A 24083-nucleotide genomic window follows, 5' to 3' on the forward strand; every position below is an offset into this window, starting at 1 on the left:
TTTTTGAAGCTGGACAACGTATTTATTTTCCTTTTCCAGGCAGATTTTGACTGGCCTCCATAGGATCTGCTAATTTGCAAGAAAGTAGACTCACTCTTAAACCGGTTCGTGAACTGGTTGAAAGAATAACCTATGGAAATAATTTTGAAATAACATTTTTTAAACAAGTTTTTAAAGCTTATCCTCCCCACTTTTTCTTTTCTTTTTACAAGACAGAAGATTAAGGGCATGATCCTATTCTATGCAGGTTTTCTACAACAACAAAAAAGTCCTACAACTCCCAGCATTCCCCAGCCAGCCAAGCTTGTTGGGGAATGCTGAAAGCTTTAGGACTTTTTCAGTTTAAACATGCCCAGGATATCCCTGTTATAAGCGTTATAAAGTTGGAACTATATGAGACTGCATTTTTAAAGTAGGAGATTGACAGGCAAAGGATTCTTAACCCTTTCCATTCAACCATTTTCTAATTTTCCAGGGATGTTTTAAACTGGATTCCAGCACTGTGCAGGGGAGGGGGTTGGACTCAATGGCCCCTTCCAACTCTATGAAATGACATCCTCACTTGGCAAGTGCTCTCTATTGGGTGTTTTGTAGTGCAACTTCAGCTGCACGCGGTAGGAAATCCCATGATATTTCACAAAAATCTGGATATCCAGGGTGGTGTTTTTTTTAGGACAGAATAGCCAGGGGAAGACGCAGGAGACATTCAGGAGGTTGATGTTGGTCACAAGTGTGCCTTATTTTTCTCGTGTGAAGAGCCCCTTAGAATAGCATTTCTATACTTACTTTAAAATAAATTTTGCTTCGTTCTAGAAGAAGGTGCCATTTGAGAGCTGTCTTTTGAGCCTCTGTCAGAGACTGGAATTCCTGAACCTAAGGGAGTGACCACAGTTTAATTGGTTTTAAATCCATATAATCATGTATTGAAGCATGAGCCAACAAGAAGAAATGCTTTTCCAGAAGAGAGTACAATGACCAGAAACCTACTCTTCAAACCAAATAACAACTTAAAAGTGTTCCACTGTAGCTTTTCTGAGTGGAAGTTTACATGAAAAGAAAAACTGAATGGAAAAAGTGCATTTGTGATTAAACAGACCCAAGTGATAATTTCAGTATAAGTACTTAAGAGGTATCCCAATACTAACATTTTACTTAGAAGTAAGTCCTATTGCCTTCCAGAGTGCTTATTCTGGAAAATATACTTAAGTCTGCAGCAGAACCAAGCAAGCCTTATGGGAACAAAATGCATTGCATTTGCAGCATGCTCTTTTGTAGGATAGAGTCTGCTTCATCAAGTGCAATATTGGTGCCAAGAGTTACAAGCATTGACACTACACATAAAACCCCATAGTTTGGCTAGGCCATAAATAGCAATGAAAAAGAAATCTCAATAATATTTTTTGCTGGCATGGCATAACCAGAAGCATAAACCTGAGGAGAGGAAAGCTATTTCTAGTGTGTTCTCACTGTGAAACCTAACGTTTCTTCAGCCACTGTATCTGAGAGGCTACAAGAATGAAGGGTGCCTGTGTGGTCAGTCAGATCAACTAGTAAATCAAAGCTCGCAAAGACTGGCATGACATCTGAGGAGGAAGGAAATCTGGTACAGAAAGAGCACATGTTTGTTGTTTCATTGACCACATAGCGGCACTTGGCACTGCAAAAAAGAACAGAAATTATTATTATTTATTTATTTATTTAGCACCATCAATGTACATGGTGCTGTACATTTTAGTTAATGTGTGCACAGTTAATTGATATGCAAACTGAATTTTGTTATGGCACATCTAACTTTTGCCATATCCACTCCTTGAGCCATGCACTCCTTTCTAACTAGTTTGCAGAATTTCCCTTTTACCTGCATAAATATGAATAGGCCCTCCAGCCAACTGTTTCTAAATAGATCACCCTGACTCAGCTGGTTGGCCAAAGGAGAAAAACACCACAGAGGGTCTAGAAACATCTGAATTAAATCTGTCTTGGCCAATTTCATAGAATCATAAAACAGAGTTGGAAGGGGCCTACAAGGCCATCCAGTCCAACCCCCTGCTCAATGCAGGAATCTACCCTAAAGCATTCCTGACAGATGCTTGTCCAGCTGCCTCTTGAAGGCCTCTAGTGTGGGAAAGCCCACAACCTCCCTCAGTAACTGGTTCCATTGTCGTACTGCTCTAACAGTCAGGAAGTTTTTCCTGATGTCCAGCTGGAATCTGGCTTCCTTTAACTTGAGCCCGTTATTCTGTGTCCTGCACTCTGGGAAGATCAAGAAAAGATCCTGGCCCTCCTCTGTGTGACAACCTTGTAAGTATTTGAAGAGTGCTCTCATGTCTCCCCTCAATCTTCTCTTCTCCAGGCTAAACCTGCCCAGTTCTTTCAGTCTCTCCTCATAGGGCTTTGTTTCCAGACCCCTGATCATCCTGGTTGCCCTCCTCTGAACACGCTCCAGCTTGTCTGTGTCCTTCTTGAATTGTGGAGCCTAGAACTGGATGCCACAGTTCTGGGCTCCAATAAGAACAACCAATATGATTTCTGCCCAGACCTTGCTGAGTGCTCTGGCAAGGGGAGCCATTAGTGGGAAGGATACAGAAATGCTCCTGATCAATATACAGTGAGAGCTTCTGTCACTTCTTTCCCCTCATATAGGAACACCATAAATGTTTACCCCTTGAAATTCACTGGAGATGCAAAAAGCGCCGCTCTGGCATCCTGGATCTCTGAATGATGGAACTGGATTTCAATTCTATTCCTAGTCTTATGTCCTGATGGTTTAACTAGTCTGTGAGTGTGTTGAAAATTTCATGAGCATGTTCCTACTGACAAGGAATCCAGGTGTACTTCACCCAACAGAGTACTAGGTAGGATTCTTCCAGAATGGGCTACAATTTCATACTGCCTTGATAGTTCATACACTTTTGCAGTTGTACTATCAGTGTGCACCAGAACATGTTTTCTGGAAAACATTTTCTGGTTAGAGCCTCTGATAGCCACTGAGAAACCATAGCATACTTCCTAGTACTTTACTGGAATGTTCCACTGACCTATCTTCAACTGCAACCAGAGGATAAGCCATTGCAAGTCCTAAGAATATGCCTAGTCCACTGGACAGACTATGCACATTATCCTGCTTTATTGGCAAGATGGGGAAAATGATCGCAGAGCACAGAATGACTAGACGTTCAGGTTAGGTGAGGTTATAGTAGTTCAGGAAAGACTTTGATGCAGAATTAGGAGAGGAAGGTGGTTTGATGAACAGAGAGATGGAAGGTTTCCAAGCTGACTTGAAATAGGGAAGAGAACAAATGTTTAGGACAGTGATTTGTAAAACTTAATGAGGTGCTTACCATCTGTTTCGTATTATTTTAGCTGTTTCATTATCAATATTCAGTGTAGAAATGTAGGCAAAAATAATACCATAGAAAGGTTCTGGTTTTCCCTCATTCTGCAAAGATTTAATCTTTAATTGCTCCACTGTGTAAACATCAACTACTGTCTGCACTAAAAATAACAGGGGGGAAAATGAGATTCTCTGAAAAAAACAAAACCTAACTTGATCCAAAGTCTAAAGACAGAGAAAGACTCCCATTTACTTCAGTGGACTTTGGGTCCAATACAAGTGAGTTTGAAATGAGAAAAATCACTTAAAATAATCAAAAAGGTGAAATGATTTTGTATTTTGCTATATTAAGTTAAAATGATTTATCTATTTGTTGTCTTTTGACACTAGAAATACTCTGTTATTCATATTATAAACAGAACTGTTAATGTTTCATGATTAATTTTCGTTTCCTAGACTAAAGTCCAATTCTCTGTTCACTGGGCCACAACGGCTGAATGCAACATACCTGTTTATAAGATATTACTCGTCAACTACTTCTCAATTATTGTTTCTCAGATTGGAATGCAGTATCAGTACTTGAAGACAACATGTACCTGGCTTTTTTTTTTTAAGGACCACATTTAAATTGTATCGGAATTTATACAACGAAACCTCCACTGAGTTCCAGGAAGAGGGGGTGGTGGTTGTATTTAAAAGGGGGAACCCATAATCAGGATCTCAAGCAACAGAGCAATTTATCAAAGCAAGGACACTCACAATTTATGAACTCTCTGAATTGATCTCCCATGTCATCATCCAAATCTAACATTTCTGCATTTTCTCTTATAAATTTGAGCAGAATAGTTGCTTCTGGTGTATCTTGAAAAAACATTTTCAAATCAGTATTAATAAAAGTAAGCCAATATAGTGCCAGAATACTTAATGGGAGTGCCAAAGGGTTAACTCTGTGTTTTATGGTTGATGTTGGCTACAGGAAAGACTTAACAAACTTAAAACTACAAAGCTGCCTTATACTGAAGCAGGCCACTGGACCATCTATCTCAGAATTGTCTACTCTTTCTGGAAGTGGCTCTCCACGGTCTTGGCAGACGTCTTTCTCTCCTCTAGCATATGGACCAGGGGGTTCTGCCAAAGCTTTACAGAAAAGATGGGTTTTGAGGAGGGACTTGAAAGGAGAGAAGAAAGTAACACAATATAAATATTCTGTGAGGCAGTTCCAACCATAAAGGGCAGCAAGGAAGAAAGAGTTTAGACATTTGAAGAGAAGAAGATATTCAAATATTTGAGTGTGGCTGTGGCAGAACTGGTAGTTACTGGGCTGAATATGGGGAATAAAGAAGAGAGAGGCTTCGTTCCTGTTCAATAGGGTGTGTGTGGATTGTGACATTGTCAATGGATAAGGGAAGTGAATGAGGAGATGAAGGGTTGGGAAGAAATATGAGAAATCCGTAGAGCTTGGTGTCATGTAGAGCCAGTGCCAGGTTTGAGGGGGCCTTGTCAGTGGTACTCTGGTGGGTCCTCCCCCAACACCACCCTGGTGCCCCCATGAGCTTATAGGGAGTGGGGAGAGACACTGATGCTGCAGCAAAAAGGAATGGAGATAGGTGGTGATACGCAGAGATGACTGCAGCTGCCACACTCATTTTCTCAAAATGCTTCTAGGCCGAGATGCATTCTGGGGCAATTAAAATGGTGGTGGCTGCTACTATCTCACCCAGCACTTATCTTCAGCGTATAAAACAAACAAACAAACAAAAAAGTCGGGGGAAATTATTAAAAAAAAAATTGCTCAAAAGAGACTGGTGTCAATAGCTGTGGGCCCCAGTCTAGTGTTATTAGTAAACAGTGGTACTGAAAGCATGTCTGTCAATAAGCTATGGCTCCTTCCTTAAATGTAAATAAATTCAACACTAAGTGAGGAAAATTTATTCTGTAGACTTAAAACAAGTAGAAATCATTCGGAAGTCTTAAGCTATCAATTTCATTAAAACAGTAGAAGATTATAAGGCATTCTATGACCATTAAAAAGTTTTGCCACTCTTACCAGGATTAGTAGTAATTATGGTTTTTGAGATTACAGTTGCAACCATGCAGTTTCTAAATTTGTCAAAGTTTATTCTTAAATCTGATGCAAATATCACTGGGAAGGAAAATATTGAGAGGTTTTTAGTTATTTTGGGGAAAGATTTACACTCAGCAAAACTGCTTTGCTTTTTTTTAAAAATAAATAAATAAGAATACCTGTTTCTCGAGGTTGCCAGCTCTGTGCAAGCTGGATAGATTCATTGTCCCAGCTAGAGACATAAGAGCATTTAGTTAATACAAACATTGCTTATTTGTTTAAAATGTTATATATCTTGTAAAATCAGGGTAGTTTCTAGATATTAAAAACATGCAACCTAATGACCCGGTTCACATGACATGCCAGGGCTCACCGTGGGTTACCTCCGGTAAGGATGTGGTGCATGTGGGTTGTCCTGTCATGCAAATCCAGTGAGTGTGGGTTATGTGAGGGTTGTTTAACCCTCACATAATCCCTGATCAGGAATTGCATATTCAAAACAGGGCCGGTACATGCTGCAACTCATAAGGGGTTAAATAACCCATGATGAGCTTCCTTAAACAGACATGTCTTACCCTACTTCTTAAAAGCAAGCAGTCATGAGCCATCCTAGGAAGGGAATTCCTTTGTGTGAGGGCCACCATGCTTAACCTCACAGATGATTATTTATTTTGTTTATATCCTTCCATCCCACCAAATAAATTATGCTCAAGTATAATTATTAGATTGTAAGCCTATGCGGCAGGGTCTTGCGATTTACTGTTTTACTCTGTACAGCACCATGTACATTGATGGTGCTATATAAATAAATAAATAATAATAATAATAATTAATAATAATTTTTAAGCAATTAGCACCTGGAGCATGGCATCCCCTGACTACCTTAATTTAATGGGGAGAGGCACCCAGACAGTCTAGGCATAAGACCACGGGTTAACGGTTTTAAAAACATCATTGCAATGAGTCTGAGTGACAAAGGGACAACGAACTCGCCAAAATTGGTATATCTGAGGATGCAAATATCAGTCTTACAAGCAGCAGAATGTCACATACATAGAAGCAGTCGCTCCCCTCCTCACCAACTTGCTTCCTTAGCTCTCACATTTCCCTGAAATGTTAAGCCTCTATTTAGCTGTCTTGCATATGGGCAACAGGGTTAAAGCCTATTTCAAATTCAGAGCTCCACGCATGTAGGAGCTTCCCATTCTCTACGAAGAGATCTGCATGCAGAACATTTCCTGGATGATTAAGAAAATAAAAGATGGGAGCATCTTCTATGCTCAGGGAGCTTCGGAGCTAATACAGTATTGGGAGCCTTCATTGCACCTCAGAGCAACTGGTTGTGCCTTGTAGCTTCAGAACATAGGAACCTTGATTCATACATAGAACAGACTACTTGATAGCTCTTGTTCAGTTCTCATTTGCAGGTGGTGCATGGCTGTTCTTAGTTGGAATGATTTGTCTACTTAACACCAATAATGAATAAGACTTTGGCATGCAAACAAGTTATGTTAACCTTGAGCTGGCTGTGGAAAAACTAAGATGTATCTTTAAAAAGTTTGGTCAAGACTCCATTTTGAAAGGCCTCAAAGCCTCATTTCAAAACAGTTGTTGACTCAGATTTGGAAGGGTGGGGCTCATGTACATGTATTCACCTCATGCACCTGTGAGAATGGGTCAGCTGTCACCTGGCTGACACCTCTTCCAAATTCTTTCTTTTGTTGTCTTGTTAGCTAATACAGTATTATACAGTGTCCCAGGAGATCTCCAAAATGGAATTCAGCCCTCAGGCTGAAAGAGGTTCTGCATAGCTGAGCTAAATGCAACCTCCAGGTTCAGAGATGGTTTCCTACTGAATAGCAATACCAGGGGGGTTAAAAAAAAACCTGGGAGAAGCCTATTGCTTTCATACTTTGCTTGTAAGCCTCATGTAGACACCTGCTGATCACTATTGTAAATAGGATGCTGGACTAGATGGACCTTTGGTCTGAGCCATGAAGATTCCACTTAGTAAAACATCATTTACTTATAAAGATCCTGATAGTAGCATTCATGCAAAGGTTGATCTATGGATGGTACTGGGCAATATGTTGCTTTGAGCAAGTACAATAATCAGTGGTCTAACTAAATGGCTTCTTTTATTTCCTCATCTCCATGATGACCTTTCATAATTGATTTGCAGCTCTGCCTCACATTGCCTCTCCTGAGGGGAGAATTTGTCAATAACTCATAGAAATAGGTAATATATCCGAGGCCATTCTATTGGACAGCCTTATATATAATAGAGGTTAATGGATATTGCTGCCATTTAATGAATACTGCTGTATCATTGCAGAGACTACACAATTAATAAGAAGCTTCAGTTAATGATAGCAATATGTACTTATGTACAGTGCGCTCTTCTATTTTCGTATTAATGGATAAAGTTGAATTGTGATTTACAATGCAGCTTACCATGTCATCGCAAAGGAAGATTCTGTTTCATCATACAGCCGTACTTCACATCTGTGACCCTTCCGTCTGTCCGAAGTGGTGAAATACTTTGGTTCGCCAACCTTAGCACAATGAAAAAAACCTTTTATCTTAATCTTATATTCACACCTATCTTGTCAAACAGCAATAGTCTGTTCTCATATTCATGTCTGTACTGATCATACCTACTTCATTAGGAATCAAAGTACAGCAGGGGTGGCTTTAGTTACAGTGCATGGATGTGTGTGCATGAAGATAAACTTATGAAATTGTGGGGCATTGCTGCAGTAGAGGAAGCAGCTCTGTTCTAATTTGACACTTTTTTAATTTTAAAAGTCTATTTGAACACTACTGCAGTAGAGCATAAAAGTATTCACCCTAGAAAGTAGCAATTTCTTTTTTAAAAAAAACTTTCTAAGGACAATTTCCAGAGGGTAGCCTGCAACACTTCAGCAAAACCAACAATACTGTTGTTTAATTTCCTTCTGACCTCACTGTTTACAGTGCTTTTACCACCCTCACCCTTGCTGTATATAAACCTGAAACTCGCCATACTGCTCCACGCATCTGATGAATGGACTATAGTTCACAAAAGCTTAAATCAGAATGAATTTGTTGGTCTTTATAGTGCCACAAGACTCTATTCCCCCCCCCACCCCAAAGAACAGAATGACACGTTATGAAGGGGGGGGGGATTCTCACATAACAAATGTTTGAATCAATGGGTAGGAAGATGTGCTCAAGTTTTTCTCTGCCCACTGAGCCTTCCCTGCAAATACCCCCCCCCAATTTTTGATACTGACACCGTACACACACACACCCGGCGCAGCTGTGGTCCGGAATTATTACTAAGCCCAGCTGAAGAAACCTTGGTAACCCAAGGGGGAATTTGCAGGAGATTATCAACAAGTGTAGGAAGGATTGGGCACTCTTCTCACTCGTCGATTCTCCCCTACAAATGACTCCTGCTTTCCCCTGTATTTGCATTAACTTGGCAAATACCAGGTTGGAGATAAGCAGTTGCCAAGTGTGTTGAATACACAGTATTGTTTATACCTGTTATCTAATGTTCTCGTTGTGCTTGATTGGATCAATGTATCCCTGATCTGCTACTCAGATCTGAGGGAGAGCAGGGGGCTGTCTTCACGGCGCTGGATTGGCACCGCCCTCTTCCTCAACCCACGCTTTCCCTCTTCTGGGCATCGGGTAGTCCTGATGCTGTGGAGGGAGCATGGGGTTTCTGGGCGGTCATCTGGGTCCTGGAGCCGCCCCACCAATCACTGGTCACCTTCCACCAGGCTCCACCCCTGGGTTTACCCCAAATTGGCCTTGGAGTGATATTACACAGTGGAAGTCCTGTGTTGACATTGCTCCCTTTGAAAAAGTCAGGGTGAATCCCTGACTTTTTCAAAATGCAGCATCATGGGGCTTCCCTGCAGTGGCTCCGATCCTGTGCCTGAGTCATCTAACTGATGGGGCGCAGAGCCACAGCCACTTAGGGGCTTTCCCCATATGTAGACAGCCCCCTGGAGTGGAGAAGAGACCGGTGGCTTCAGTTTAAATTCTGTTTATTGATTTGATTTGTACCTCACATTTCTACCACACACACACACACACACACACACACACACACACACTACTCAAGAAGAACGGGGCCAGGGCATGGCGAGCGGGGACGGGCATGGTGAGCGGGGGGGAAGAAGAACAGGGACGGGCATGGCGAGCGGGGGGAGGACGGGCGAGCGAGCAGGGGGGCATCAGACATTGTGGGGGGGAAATCGGGCAGGGGAACGGGGAACCCTTTATTTTTTTAAAAAAGCTACTTACTTTTCTGTTGGTGCGCTCCTGCGCACATGGCCCTTTAAGATAAAAAAACCTGGAGCACGCGGTGGGGCTTTCCCTTACCCCGTCACGTGTTACGTCTAGCTAGGGGCGACGGCGCGTGCTAGCTGCAGCGGGCCTCGCCCCGACTCCCCACCGGATTATCAGGTAGGTCTAGCAAGGCCCTAAGTCTCCTCATATTGTTGTGCCATGTCAGGGTGCCATGCTAGATACATGAAGGCTTTGGGGAATACTGTTTATAGTCATCTTTCATTAATGATGCTTGTTAACCTTTCTTAGCAATAAATCAAGCCGAGTGATTGCTGACTGAGACAAAAGATCACTCCAATCTGCCGTGAACCAATAAATTCTTATCTATACAGAAATCAATTAGATAATCAGACTATAGCAGAAGCTTTCTCCAATTTGAATGGTTTTTCTGACTTACTGACTTAATAGCTGCAAGAACATTAATGATTCTTCCATCCAGGCTCTGCCCATTGGCCATGATGTCCCCCAGTGAGTAAAAATCCTGAGGGTCCTTCACAGGTAGATTCAACAGGGACAGTAGTTTGGTGTCCACTTCATAGCGGGAGCAGATTTTGACAACAGAATGATTCTCGCTGAGCAGTAGCTTGTAGCAACTGACACAAAGATACACAACACTTAACCCTTCATCCTTATTAAAGGCCAATTTTTATATTATGGACTTTTTGAATTATTATTATTATTACTATTATTTATTTATTTATTTATATATATAGCACCATCAATGTACATGGTGCTGTACAGAGTAAAACAGTAAATAGCAAGACCCTGCCGCACAGGCTTACAATCTAATAAAATCATAGTAGAATAATAAGGAGGGGAAGAGAATGCAAACAGGCACAGGGTAGGGTAAACAGGCACAGGGTAGGGTAAAACTAACAGTATAAAATCCGAACAACATCAAGTTTTAAAAGCTTTAGGAAAAAGAAAAGTTTTTAGCTGAGCTTTAAAAGCTGCGATTGAACTTGTAGTTCTCAAATGTTCTGGAAGAGCATTCCAGGCGTAAGGGGCAGCAGACGAAAATGGACGGAGCCGAGCAAGGGAAGTAGAGACTCTTGGGCAGGCGAGAAACATGGCATTAGAGGAGCGAAGAGCACGAGCGGGGCAATAGTGTGAGATGAGAGAGGAGAGATAGGAAGGAGAAGAGATTTCAGAAGTGGAGTAACATGGTCAGAGCGGCGAGCCAAGAAGATGATCTTTGCAGCAGAGTGGTGGATAGAAACCAACGGACTGATGTGAGAAGAAGGAAGGCCAGAGAGAAGAAGGTTGCAGTAGTCCAACTGAGAAATAACCAGTGCATGAACAAGCGTCTTGGCAGAAGAGACAGACAAAAATGATCGAATCTTGGCAATATTATACAGGAAAAAACGACAGGATTTAGCTACTGCCTCAATATGAGGAATAAAGGAGAGCGAGGAATCAAATATAAAGCCAAGACTACGAGCTTCCTTGACCGGAGTAAGCGTAACATCATTGACAGTAAGAGAGAATGAGAGTTGAGGAGAAGGTTTAGGAGGAAAAACAAGCAATTCAGTCTTTGCCATATTAAGTTTCAAACGACGATGAAGCAGCCAAGCTGAGATATCTGAAAGACATGCCGAGATACGATCGTGAACATCAGGAGAAAGTTCCGGAGATGAAAGATATAACTGAGTATCATCGGCATACAGGTGATATTGGAGGCCATGAGATTGAATGAGATTACCCAAGGGCAACATGTATAAAGAAAACATGTATAAAGAAAACATGAATTACTATAAGCTACTGTTCTACTGATGCTGTGAAAAGCCTTTACGTACAAGTGTTTGTGGCCTATCAAATCCAAAACCTGAGAATAGTGGTTTCAATGTAAGATGTCGTTTCTTCCATCTCTAGAGATATATCAGGCTTGTTATATCTCAATGTTCAAATATAGGTCAAGCTGTTGGTTAGCAGAGTTCCCACCAGCAACTCTGAACTGACTTCCTGATCATTGGCAAAAGAGATCCTGAAAATGTTCTGAAAGCAGATTGTTTTGTAAATTCAAACTTTGTAACCAGAAGATGTTTTAGATGCTGCAATTCAGCTATCTAGTTTGGTGAAAACTGAAAGTAACTTTAGGCTGTAATCCTATACTCAGTTTCTCGGGAGTAAGGCCCATTGAACTTAGAGGGACTTACTTCTGTGTAGTCATGAATAAGATTGTGCTGTGAGAATTTGAAAGGTAGTTTACCACCTCAGTGGGTGATCTTGGACTACTCATGATATGTCAGCCTAACCTACATTACACGGGTGATGTGAGGATAAAAGAGGGGTAAGGAAAATAATGTAAACTGCTCTGAGGGTGAAGGCAGGATAGGGCCCAATACAACAAAATGAACATAAAACAACCTCTCCATACAAACCTATTATGGAACGTGGTCACAAGGACTTTTTAAGCAGTTAACATCTTTAAGGGTCACTTCAGTTTGAGGTAGTTTTGTACCTCAAATGCTGACACTGAGTGCAGTACACATTCACATTACCTTATTTCTTCGATTATAAGACGCCATTGATTGTCAGACGCATACTAATTTCAGTACCACCAACAGAAAAAAAAAAACCCTAAGACACGCCTGCAATTCTAAGACGCACCCCGTTTTTAAAGATGTTTATATGGGGAAAAAAGTGCATCTTAGAATTGAAGAAATACAGTATATGTTAATTTTGACACATTTCTATCCTGGAGTATATTTTTATCCACAGAAAAAATGATAAATGGTGCCAAGCTATATTTGGGATAAGTACTTGTGACAATGTCTTGATAGGGTAAAGTTTCGGAGTTACACTAACTTGCAAATTTTTGTAGGAAATGTATCATTGTGCCTCTGCGATATAGTATTACCTTTATACAGGAGAATAATTTCTGTATACTTATGTGGGTCTTAATTATATTATGGCATAAATCAAGAGCCTACATATTTGTTTGATATCATAGTGTTGCTTGGTGTTAAAAAACTGTGCAGTATTAGTGGACAACAGTAACTCCCTATAACACTTGTATAATTTTCCAAGAGCAATGACTGCATATTCTGGTAGTAATTCTCTAAGTATGCCAATTGTAAACATTACGATTTTAACATTATTGGGGGCATAAGAACCCTACTTTACCTAGGAGTTGTAGGGTTGAATTTTTCCTCCTTTTCAACCTCCTTTGTCTGTACTAAAGGATTTTCAATTATGACTGTAATAGAAAAGAATGGAAGAAAGCAACATAAAACATGGATTTAAATGACAGCTTATAAATGCAGAAAATAAGATACATCCTAAGGCTCCATATCACATACATGGCAAAGAGGTTTGGTGCAACAGCAGCTATATACTAGCTCAAGGATTCAATGCATAGCTATCATGGTACACATTGTTACAGTGGCATTATTAGTAGAAACACTAATACAAAGGGTAAATTCAGCTGCCAGGAAGTAATTTGTTTCAGCTCATATTCAAAAAGCACATAAAGCACATGTTTTTTGAGAATACTTAAAAGTTTAGGAGATTCAGTCCACCATTTTCTGTGTGCCAGTTACCTTTCACAACTTTATTCCATTTAGTGCCAGCATAAAGACAGTTTTCTCTGTATTTCTTCCTTTCTTCCTTCCTCTTTTTTTTTTTTTTAACTCAAAACAATGTGTGGGAACTTAGTTAGGATGTATTTGCCTGTGTGGTCTGTTTTACACACAGCTGCACTAAGAATTAAACATGCAAAATATGAACATTATTATAGATTGTGAGCCTGAAGGCAAGGCCATTGTCTCCTTTTGAATTATACACACTGGGCATAATCAAGGCAAAGTTAAGTTTTTAAGGCCCATTAATTTCAGTGGGGGAAGCCACTGAAACGAAGGGGATATGCAGAACAATCCCTTGCATGTTTACTCAGAAGTAAATCCCACTGTGTTCAATGGGCCTTACTCAGGTAACTGTTAATATGATTGCACTCTTAAGTGCTTAACTCTGGATCTGTCATCGTCATCGTCATCATCATCATCATCATCATCACAACAACACTTACACACCATTTTTAGTAGAATGAAACATTATACAAGCTTAGGGCCTAAGAGGGAATCTGGGAGATTGCTTTTTTGGTCGATGCCTCTTGATGACAGCTTTACTATATTTGAATATATTTTTCTTTTAAGTTTACTTCTTTCCCTCTTGCTCAGTCTAACTGAAAATGTTGGTTCCAATTAAATACTCTACAACTCTTTGAAGGAAAGCACACTAAGGCCACAAACTCATATTGATTTAAAGAGGAGGAAAACATACTGAAATTGAAATATGTTCAGAATAAACTCCAGCTTACCACAATCACCAACTCTAAAGCTTTCTGAAAGCGATTTAATATAGTCCTCTCTTCCCCAAGAATTTACATTTATGAAGTAAGATGGTGAATCACGAACGGTAAAACCAAAAGTATACCTTTCTGATCCAATGTCTGTAGAGAAAAGAGGGATTTTTAGAACTCAAAAGTCTGAATTTAGTGTTAGGCATGCAAGAATATAACTTGTGCTTATTGTTATGTTCTGCCTGGTGCTATCAGTTTTAAATTGTGGCACAATAATAGTGCTACTCAAAGAGAGCATCAGGGGCTCTCATCTGTCCCTGCTCCTGGTGGGGGTTGTCAGCACCCCAGTCTCAGGTGCCATGTTCCTTTATGTGCATATGGCATATTGTTAAGAAGTATAGAGGCCAGGGCTGGGGTATCAGCAGCAACAAAGAAAGCATTTGCAATGAGAGACAAAGGGCCTGTTCAGATAACCCACTGTGGATCACTCAAAAATATGATCCACGGTGGGTTAGCATATCATGTGGGGGGAGAATTGCCAGCTACCCATCTTCTGCAAGATGGTCAGCAGGTGTCCATGGTGGGATGCATGGTTAAGCTGTGTGGAGGTAAGTGAAGTAACTGGAGGGTTGGTGTGTAGGAGAGACATGGTTCCTATTCGTGTGGCAGGCCTGCTTGTCATGGTTCTGCAGTTCCCCTACCTACCCACCCTTCGTATGCATTTGAACAAGTCCAAAGAGGACTCCCTGTATATAGCCAATGGATCACTTAATGAGAAATGAAGGCATGAAATAAGGTAGAGCAATCTTGTTCATAGAGTCTTGTGTGGCGCAGAGCAGTAAAGCAGCAGTTTCTGCAGCTGAAACTCTCCCCACGGCCTGAGTTTGATCCCAGCGGAAGCTGGTTTCAGGCAGCCAGCTCGGGTCGACTCAGCCTTCTATCCTCCCGAGGTCGGTAAAATGAGTACCCAGTTAGCTGGGGGAAAGGTAATAACGGCTGGGGAAGGCAACGGCAAACCACCCCGCTATAAGGCCTGCCAAGAAAACGTCAGCAAAAGCTGGCGTCCCTCCAAGAGTCAGTAATGACTCAGTGCTTGCACGAGAGGTTCCTTTCCTTTCGTTTCCAATCTTGTTCATACCAGTAGAGGTCGCCAATTTTTTTAAAAATATATACTTTAGTTTTCATGAACAGAAGAAAAGATTGGGCTGGGTGGCTGCCTCAATTACATTTTATGCAGAGATCAGTAGCAAGTGCTTTGGCGATGAACTTTACATTTAGGTATACTACTGTCATCAGACGCCCTAGAAATAGTGAGAGAAGGCCAGTGCTGTAGCCCTAGCCAAGGTACATGCCCTTACATAAGGGTGCAAGGCGGGTAAGCATCCAAGATAAACTAGGATGAACTAATTAGATGAACTAATTTAATTTGTTTTTAACTGTGTATATTTATTGTTTTATACTGTATGTTTTTATCTGTACGCCACCCTGAGATCTTAGTGATATAGGGCGGGATATAAATATTTTAAATAAATAAATAAATAAATAAATAAATAGAAAAAGGGGAGAAACATCTCAGGATGCTGTAGTTAACTTTATTGTGAATAAGCCCAACGTTTTAGCCTCTGTCTTTCTGTTAGGCCTTCTTCATAGAATCATAGAATAGCAGAGTTGGAAGGGGCCTACAAGGCCATCGAGTCCAACCCCCTGCTCAATGCAGGAATCCACCCTAAAGCATCCCTGACAGATGATCTCTGATCATCCTGGTTGCCCTCTTCTGAACACACTCCAGCTTGTCTGCGTCCTTCTTGAATTGTGGAGCCCAGAAGTGGACGCAATATTCTAGATGAGGCCTAACCAGGGCCGAATAGAGAGGAACCAGTACCTCACGTGATCATCCCATCTCATGGCCTGCGTAATGACACAAGACATTTCTGTTGTAAATAATTTCTGCAGACATTATTACAAGTGAGTTATTTAATATTTTAATTGTTTTACAGTAAATGTATGCACAGGCCTTGCTTGCAATGTGTCCTATAAACTTTTTAGATGTAATACTGTTTTATTGTTTATAAATATGCACAGGCCGTGTTTGCAATGTACTTTCTTAATTGTAATGATTTAATACTTTATTGTCCCATTCATTTATTTGTATATGTATTGTTACGACCCCCTGAAGAAAGCCAGAGGCTAAAACGCATCGGGTTTGTTCAAAATAAAGTTGTCTACAGCATCCTGAGACATTTCTCCCCCTTTTCTGGCGTAAAAATGTGAGGCAGGCAACAGTGAGGGATAAAGATAGTTGAGGGGACACTTGTCCTCCTTAACTTCTTGCAACCCCTCTTATTGCTCTGCAGTCTTCATTGACATTTCAATGTAGTTTGTACCGAAAAAATTACCACCAGATTATATGCATGCTTTTTAGTTAGAGGAACCATTGACAGAAAGATAGAGCCTCAGAAACAGAGATTTAATGCCTTAAGAAAAACATTACTTTTTCTGTCTGGAAAGCCTTTGGCATCTGTTTTCCCAATCACCACACCAATTATACTCTGGGAAAAAAGAGATTACAGAATATATACATCAGATACAGATGTACAGGATGGATTTGATTTCACAGACTCTCTATTCCTTCAGTAATAAAAAGCATGTTTGACTGTTGCTATTTTAATGGACTTATTCTACAGAAGCATTAATATATTAACAACATAAGAAGTTATCTCTATATATGAAAAGATCTATGAGTGGGAAATAGCATAAAGAATCCACATCTGTTTGCTTTATAAGGAGAAAGCTTACCTGAAAATGAATTTAGCTTTTACTTGTACTAAAAGTACAATGCAGAATACTACTACATGTGAAGGCACAATGTAGAATGGGATGAGGGCATGCTAGACCAGTTAGGAAAAGCGATCCCGAATCAACTAAATGGGGACCATGTGATTTTCCCAGACTTTCCAGGTGACAAGAGTGATCGTGTTTGGACGTCACTTTAGGCAACGGAGGGGGGGGGAATAGGCAACTCACAGTACGTTATGCTGCTAGTACCCCCCAGATGACATGCTGCCCCGCCCCCTGTCGAGCAGCTGAAACTCCTATCATCCTTCCGGCCAGCCATTGCTCCTCCTTCCCTCCTCCCAGGGCTATCCCATCAGCCATTGTAAGTTCTGCTGGCTGTAGAGAAGCGGCCAGGGCACTTTTGGCCACTCCTGCCAGATGACTCTATGGGCTTCTGAAATAGTGCACTCAACATGTGAAATTAAGCATTGGAGACCACCACACAACACAATAAGCAACGGGTCTCTGGATAAGCAATGGAGCAGTCCGTTGTTTTTCCCCATTGTTTAATTCAAGAAAACCGTGCACTGTGAGTTGTCTGCTTCCTGCCAGAGAATGCAATAAGCAACGCAATGGACCATTTCCTAGTTAATCAACCATTGCTTATCATGTTTTCCGAACCCAGCCTATAGGTAAGTTGCTATGTTTCTATGTTTTCACCCTTTGAAAGTAGCTCACATTCATTCCTATATCTCCATGAACTCTCCCAAAGGTGGACTATGTAGAACTTGAAACAAGCCATTTTTTTCTGAGCAAAAGCAACTTCAGAGAGGGCAATTTTGAACAGAGAAACCGAAAGGGAAGGAGGTGCCTAACTTCCTTTCTACCATTTCTTCGCTTAATTTTTCCTTTTCCCAAAACTGCTATGTGTAAAATATGGCTGCTGGAGGAATTGTTAAATGCATTTGTGTGTGACATGTACTAAGCCCTTAAAATATGCATTTATTTCAATGCAGAGGGGTGAATATCCCATTTAAAAACAACAAACATTTTAAGATTTGCATTCAGTGGTATTGAAACTACACCACTGTGATTTTTGGTGAAAACAGAATTTCAAAGAACATACCAAGAGATTCAGGGGGGCATATTTGCAAATTTGAAAAGTCTTGTTAACTGAAATTGAAACCTCATGATGAAAGTCTGATGAAGAATGGGAGTGTGCTAAATATAAAAGAGGCTTGCCACAAAATTATAAATGGGGGAGGGGATTTCCCCTATAATTCCTATAGACAAACTATGCCTTTGCAATCCTCTGAAACTATGTCATCATGAAGTATACGTGTCCTCAACAAATTAGAAGCAGCTATTTTTATAAAAGTAATCTTTCCTTATCCTATAGATGAGGATTCAAACTCTCCAGCTTTCATTTCTGAGTTTTGACAACTGTCCTGTTTTGTTGTCCACCAGCAGGACATACTAGTCAACATCTGCAGATGCAACAGCCATATTATCTATGAACAAACTCCACACATTAACAAACAGAATGAACAATCCACCTGTTGAAAAATAGGCTCTCAGATTTCTCTGTTCCTTTCAGTCACTAGGTGGGGCAAGAAAACTATTCCTGCATTTATCTGGATGAGTTCACTCCGAGTATGTGTGTAATAGAATATAATTTCCTCAAGTCTCCAAAAGCTTTCTTTCTTAAAGTGCAGTCTATTAACCCACAATCAAAATGTTTAGTTTCCTAACTCACAGTAATTTAATTAGATGGCAACATATCCTGTGTATAACTCTGCCGATAATAGAAAACTGGTTCCTGGAATCCAAAATGTTATTTAATGCCTTAAGGCTCTGCTTACAACAGTATTTATTTCAAAGTCTTCTTAAAGTTTTATCTTTACAAAATTATTTAATTCAGATTCCTTTAACCAAGTGAAATTCCATAATTCCAAATTAAAAGCATGAGATCTATTCCTAAACCTCTCGTAAATAGCCTTAATTTGGGGGGAATGATTCCCAAATGTGAACATTTGGGATTGTAGCCACACTGCTGAACTAATCAAATGAGAAAAGAGAAACTTCTGTGTCTATTTGCCAGTATTTTGTGCAGACATTATCCAAACTCTTGTTATTTTTTCTTTCTATCTCCAGCTTACCTCATTCAGAGCTTTGGCATTTGGGTCACTTAAAACAGTGATGTAGTGGCTCAGTTGCATATCATTTCTTCAAACAAATGCTGTAGAATTTAGTTTATTGGAGCTCATTGTTTACATTAAACACAAACACACACCTATCTGCTACTAGCTTCCTTCAAGATTAATGACAATGTCTGGCATTAAATAAACCATACTTCTTTTCCAAATTGAAAGCAAGATTTGTTTACCAAATTAAACTACAATAAACTGAGTTCTAGCTCAGTCCATTTTCTAATGCTTAATCTTCTCTCTGTGCTGTAAAATAAATTAAACCCTCTGGCCGAATACATTTGTCCCACAAGAGAAACTTGGGAAACTCATGTGCTTTCAATTCTGTGCCAAACAACATCTCTTGAAGAAATCTATGGCCATGTAATATATCCTTTAACTTTTGATATGGGGAAATTGCTAGTCTTACTTTACGTTAAATCAACAAGGAGTTCAAGATATGGTAGTATGCATGCCATATACGTTGGACGAACAGTGAAAACCATGGAAGATGCACATCACAGATTCCCTTGCTACTGTCAGCACTGTTTAAATAAACTATAACTGAGCTTTAGGCTCAAAGTTATTCATTGCGGGTCCCTAAAACTTAATAATCCTTAGACTGCTATCCTATATGCATTTACTTGAGAGTAAACCCTACTGAATGCAATGAGACTTACTTCTGAGTAAACATTCATAAAACCAGGGTGCAGAATTTACCAAACCACAGCTATCCTAGTTCTATTGGCAACATCCAGGGCTGGTGCCAAACTATTTTGCACCCTAGGCAAGGAGAGCTACTTGCAACCCCCCCCCCCCCCAAATGCCAACCTCGATTTTTAAGAACAGATGTTTTGTAGAAAAAATAAAAATTATTATTATTATTATTATTTATTTATATAGCACCATCAATGTACATGGTGCTATATACTATGTACATGGTGCACGAAAGGCCAGTACTGTGCCCCTCTGAGGTCGGGGCCCTAGGCGGCTGCCTAGTTGGCCTAATGGTAGCGCCAGCCCTGGCAACATCTACAATGAATGAGGGAAGAGCAGATATGCAATAAAGCTATATACTCACACTTTCATAAAGGTTGCAACTCCACATTTTTGCTATGTTTTGTATTATAGTTGCTTTCCCTATTGAGTATAGAATAGATTTTTAAGTCTAAGGATGCAATCCTATGTATATTTATGCAGAAAAAAGTCCTACAACTTTCAGCATTCCTGGATATTGTAGGAGTTCCCCTCACCGCATTTAAACATATATAGGATTGGGCACTAGGTCAGGTTTCTTAACTTTTTGTGCTATTCTACATGTGAATTGGGGGACAATAGACACCAGGGCCCAGGAGTTACCTTTGCATAATGCAGCTGTGCCTGCCAAAGGGCTTTTCAGGAGGGAATAGACTGTGGTTGAAGTCCTTTCCTTTAAACACAATGAATCATAGAATAGAAGAGTTGGAAAGGACCTATAAGGCCATCGAGTCCAACCCCCTGCTCAATGCAAGAAGCCTGCATGCACACACTGCAAGGGCTTTTAGAACATATTAAGTAATAGCAAGGGACACAGAGTAGCATGGCTTTAGCTGCTTTAACTCTTTTGATATAAGCCTCTGATTCCATTTCAGTAGCTAGTTTAGCAGCATAAGCAACATAATAGGCAGCTCCAATATTCTGCCTCTTCATTATATTCAAGTATAGGGGTTTCCAATGTAGCACCCATAGGCACCACTGTGCCCACAAGGCTGCCACGTTATTTTCCCACTCAGCAAGTGCTGAGTGGGAAAATAACGTGGCAGCCTTGTGGGCACAGTGGTGCCTATGGGTGCTACATTGGAAACCCCTATACTTGAATATAATGAAGAGGCAGAATGGTAATCACTCCATTCACTTGAACAGAGGGAGGAAGTCCTCCTTGCAGAGAAAAGGCTGGATATGGGTGCAGTGCACCCCCCACCAACGACCTTTGGGGCAACAGGCTCCTTGGTGGGGAGGGTGAACCTTGCCTTCACCTCCAGCCATATTTGTAGTGGTGGTGGGGCTTTTTCACCCTCTCTAAGTGATACATTGGGTTGTATAGGGAACAAACTCCACGCTGCTTTTTCTCACCCCATTCAAATGAATGGAGAAACTGTTCCATTCAGTTGCATGGGGATGGGGAAAGAAACAGGGATCAGAGAGAAAGAAAGAAAACAAGGGCGGGGGGAGAAGGAGGGACCAGAAAGAGAGGGAGAGAGAGAAGAAAGGAAAAAGAGGAGCCAGAGGGGGAGAGAGGGAGGAGAGAGAGAGAGAGAGAGAGAGAGAGAAGAAGAAGAAGAAGAAGAGGAGGAGAGAGGGAGGGAAGGAAGGAAAGGACGTTCAAGGGGGGAGTGGGGAGTGAGACAGAAAAAGAGCCAGAGAGAGTGGGGGGAGAATGAGGAGGAACCAGAGCGAGAGATGGAAAAAAAGAAGGGAAAGAAAGAGAAGCCAGAGAGAAAGGAGCCAGAGAAAGACATAAGAGTGAGACAGAGAGAGATTCCAGAGTGGGTAGCACACACAGGGTGCACCTCTATGCACACACACAAACACAGATAAAGGGTTATTTCTATTTTTTTCTTTAGAAGCCCCTACATCAGTCTGTTTGTGGTGGTGTCCAGGGCACTTTTTAAATATGCCAAATGTGCCCATGGGCCAAAAACAGTTGGAGACCCCTGTTCTGACATGATTAATATGGAATCCAGGACAGGCTATGCAAATAGGAGCAGATTCACATGTAAATTCGCTTAGTGAGTTCTAGAAAGTGGCCATGTGGATATGATGGTGGTAAAACTTCCCCAGGCTCTACTGGGATGCCTCTCTATGCATTGTGATAAATTCATGTAAGCAGATAAGGGAGGATGCATAGGAAGGAATGGTGCTTTGACTCTCTCTCTCTCTCTCTCTCTCTCTCTCTGTGTGTGTGTGTGTGTGAGAGAGAGAGAGAGAGAGTACACAGAGACTTGGACATGCACATAAGGGTTCTTGTAATATAGTCTGTCTCTCTCTCTCTCTCTCTCTGGGCCACCCTCCACCCCACCTGTCATAATGTGGTGGAGATATTTAGTAGTTAAGAAACAACAGTCAGTAATGGAAATTTTTGCCTTAATTATCATTTTTTAAATGATCAAGGGGAAGCTGTGCATGAATGGGACTAGCCATGTAAGTAAAGCTCACAGCTTCCAATCTGGTGTCCATAGACCAAAAGAATACATCTCCAATGTATTGTAATAGTATAATGCAGACTCTGTAGAAATTATCAACTCAACATCTATTTAAAGAAAATACAAAGAAGTCTCTGATACTGCAGTCAATGAACTGCCCAGTCAACATTGATGGTTGTGGTATCCCCACACTGTGGTCAAGGGAAGCATCAGTTTTCACTTTTTGTGGGTACACAAAGAGAAGCTAACATACTTTGTGCCTAATAATTATGCCAGTGCTGTGAGTATATAAAGACAAACCAATTACATAATTTTGCAGTAATATAATATAGTTATATACAGTTTCACTGAAGAACAAAAAGTACTTATATCACGAAGACCTACAGGACGAGCAAGGTTGGGATGCACATCTGAAATGGCCACAAGATTTTGTGTAGAAATGGAATATGCCATTCTTTTGACCTGAAATTGGAGAAAAGTATGTTACAGCTTTTTGAAAACCAAAACAAGTCACTTAGAGCATTCCACACAGAAGCTATTCATAAACTTTTTTTTGAACACACAAATAAAGATATTTTGACCTGTTTTCTGGAGAACACTTTGCTCTCATGACCAAATATAGATCCTACAAGTCTTTAAACTCTTCCAAAATAACACTTGTTTCTTCTCTGTATCAGATGAATATAAAAATTACATCATCACATTTTACTTACGTTTCACTTTTTTAAAATATAACATTTTGATATTTTGTTGGCACTTTCACACATTATGAAACTAGCATGACCAACATTGCATTGTGTAAAGGGCAGTTCAAGAAGAGATTTTAGGATGTGCCAAAACAGTAAATAGCAAATATAAGACCCAACATTAATGACCTACATGGATTTCATATGCCCATATGTATGTTTTTTATTTATATTCCTCCATGGATATTCTTCCACAAAGAAAATTTGTTGTATCAGATTCAGCCCCAAGCCATGGGCCTATCAGCTTTCATCTTGTTCCATTTCTCAGGATTGTGTAAATGAAGCAGTCGGTGTTGTGGATGTAGTGTTGGACGTGAGATTAGAAAAGCCTGTCTTCAAATCCCTTTTTAACCATGATGTTAAATCTCTTAGCAAGGCTGGCCTACTCTTAAAGTAAGGATAAAAAGGAATAATCCATTGAGCACCTTTGAAGAAGGTAGGGGAAAATGTTATACTTTATAAAAAGTAAGAAACTCTGTGCTTTTTAAAAAAGAATTATGTTTTAAGAAAAGCTAAAATTACCACAGCAAAAATGCATGCACAGGACCCAAAGAATTTTTCAATAAGTTATAGGTGCCCAAGAGAGATGGAATAAAACTCAGAAGCCCACCCCCCCTTCCTGTCTCATGTGCTGTACTACAGCTCTTTAGGTATATTAAAATCTGGGCATTTTGAAATCTTATTCCTTAAAGAAGTATTATTTCCAGAGCTGGCTCCAGAAAAAATAAAATATGTGGGTGGGCAAAGAGAAAGCATTCAGGAGAGAGGGGGGTGGAAAATATGCTTTATCTCATATATTACAATCTTCCCGAAAGAGAAGCATTTTATATTCTATACTGACATTCTATATTTCTAATTCAGATACAGTGGGCAACCATAGGGCAGGAAATTTCAGAGGGAAGCATTTCAACACACTTTCCCCTGTCTCTAGCCCCACCTACATAGCTGATTCCTTAATACTTATTCTAGTGGCATATGCTATTTCTAAAAAGATAAAGGATTAAGAAACTGCTGATGGCAGCAGCAGGAACTTTTTAGTAACAAACAGCAGAAACCAATAAAAAAATAGCAAAATACTTTTTAGGAGTTAACAAAACTTGGACTCTGAAAGAGTTTGCTGTAAGTCTGCAGTATCAAGAAGCCAAAAAGTG

The 24083-nt window shown here is 40.4% G+C and overlaps 1 protein-coding gene across 1 annotated transcript; it reads right to left on the reverse strand.

Moving 5' to 3' along the window:
* MEIOB (meiosis specific with OB-fold) lies at positions 1-22639 on the reverse strand. Its single transcript, XM_063143149.1, has 13 exons — positions 22571-22639; positions 16535-16592; positions 14062-14193; positions 12870-12942; positions 10141-10336; positions 7854-7954; positions 5579-5631; positions 5382-5477; positions 4094-4195; positions 3342-3495; positions 1468-1657; positions 787-873; positions 1-130 (listed from the first exon to the last, which is right to left on the reverse strand). Exons 1-13 carry the CDS (start codon positions 22637-22639, stop codon positions 23-25), a joined length of 1419 nt encoding a protein of 472 aa, XP_062999219.1. The 3' UTR covers positions 1-22.
* Positions 22640-24083: the final 1444 nt, after the last annotated feature.

The sequence above is a fragment of the Elgaria multicarinata genome, chromosome 17, assembly GCF_023053635.1.
Source record: "Elgaria multicarinata webbii isolate HBS135686 ecotype San Diego chromosome 17, rElgMul1.1.pri, whole genome shotgun sequence".
Taxonomy (NCBI): Eukaryota; Metazoa; Chordata; class Lepidosauria; order Squamata; family Anguidae; genus Elgaria; species Elgaria multicarinata.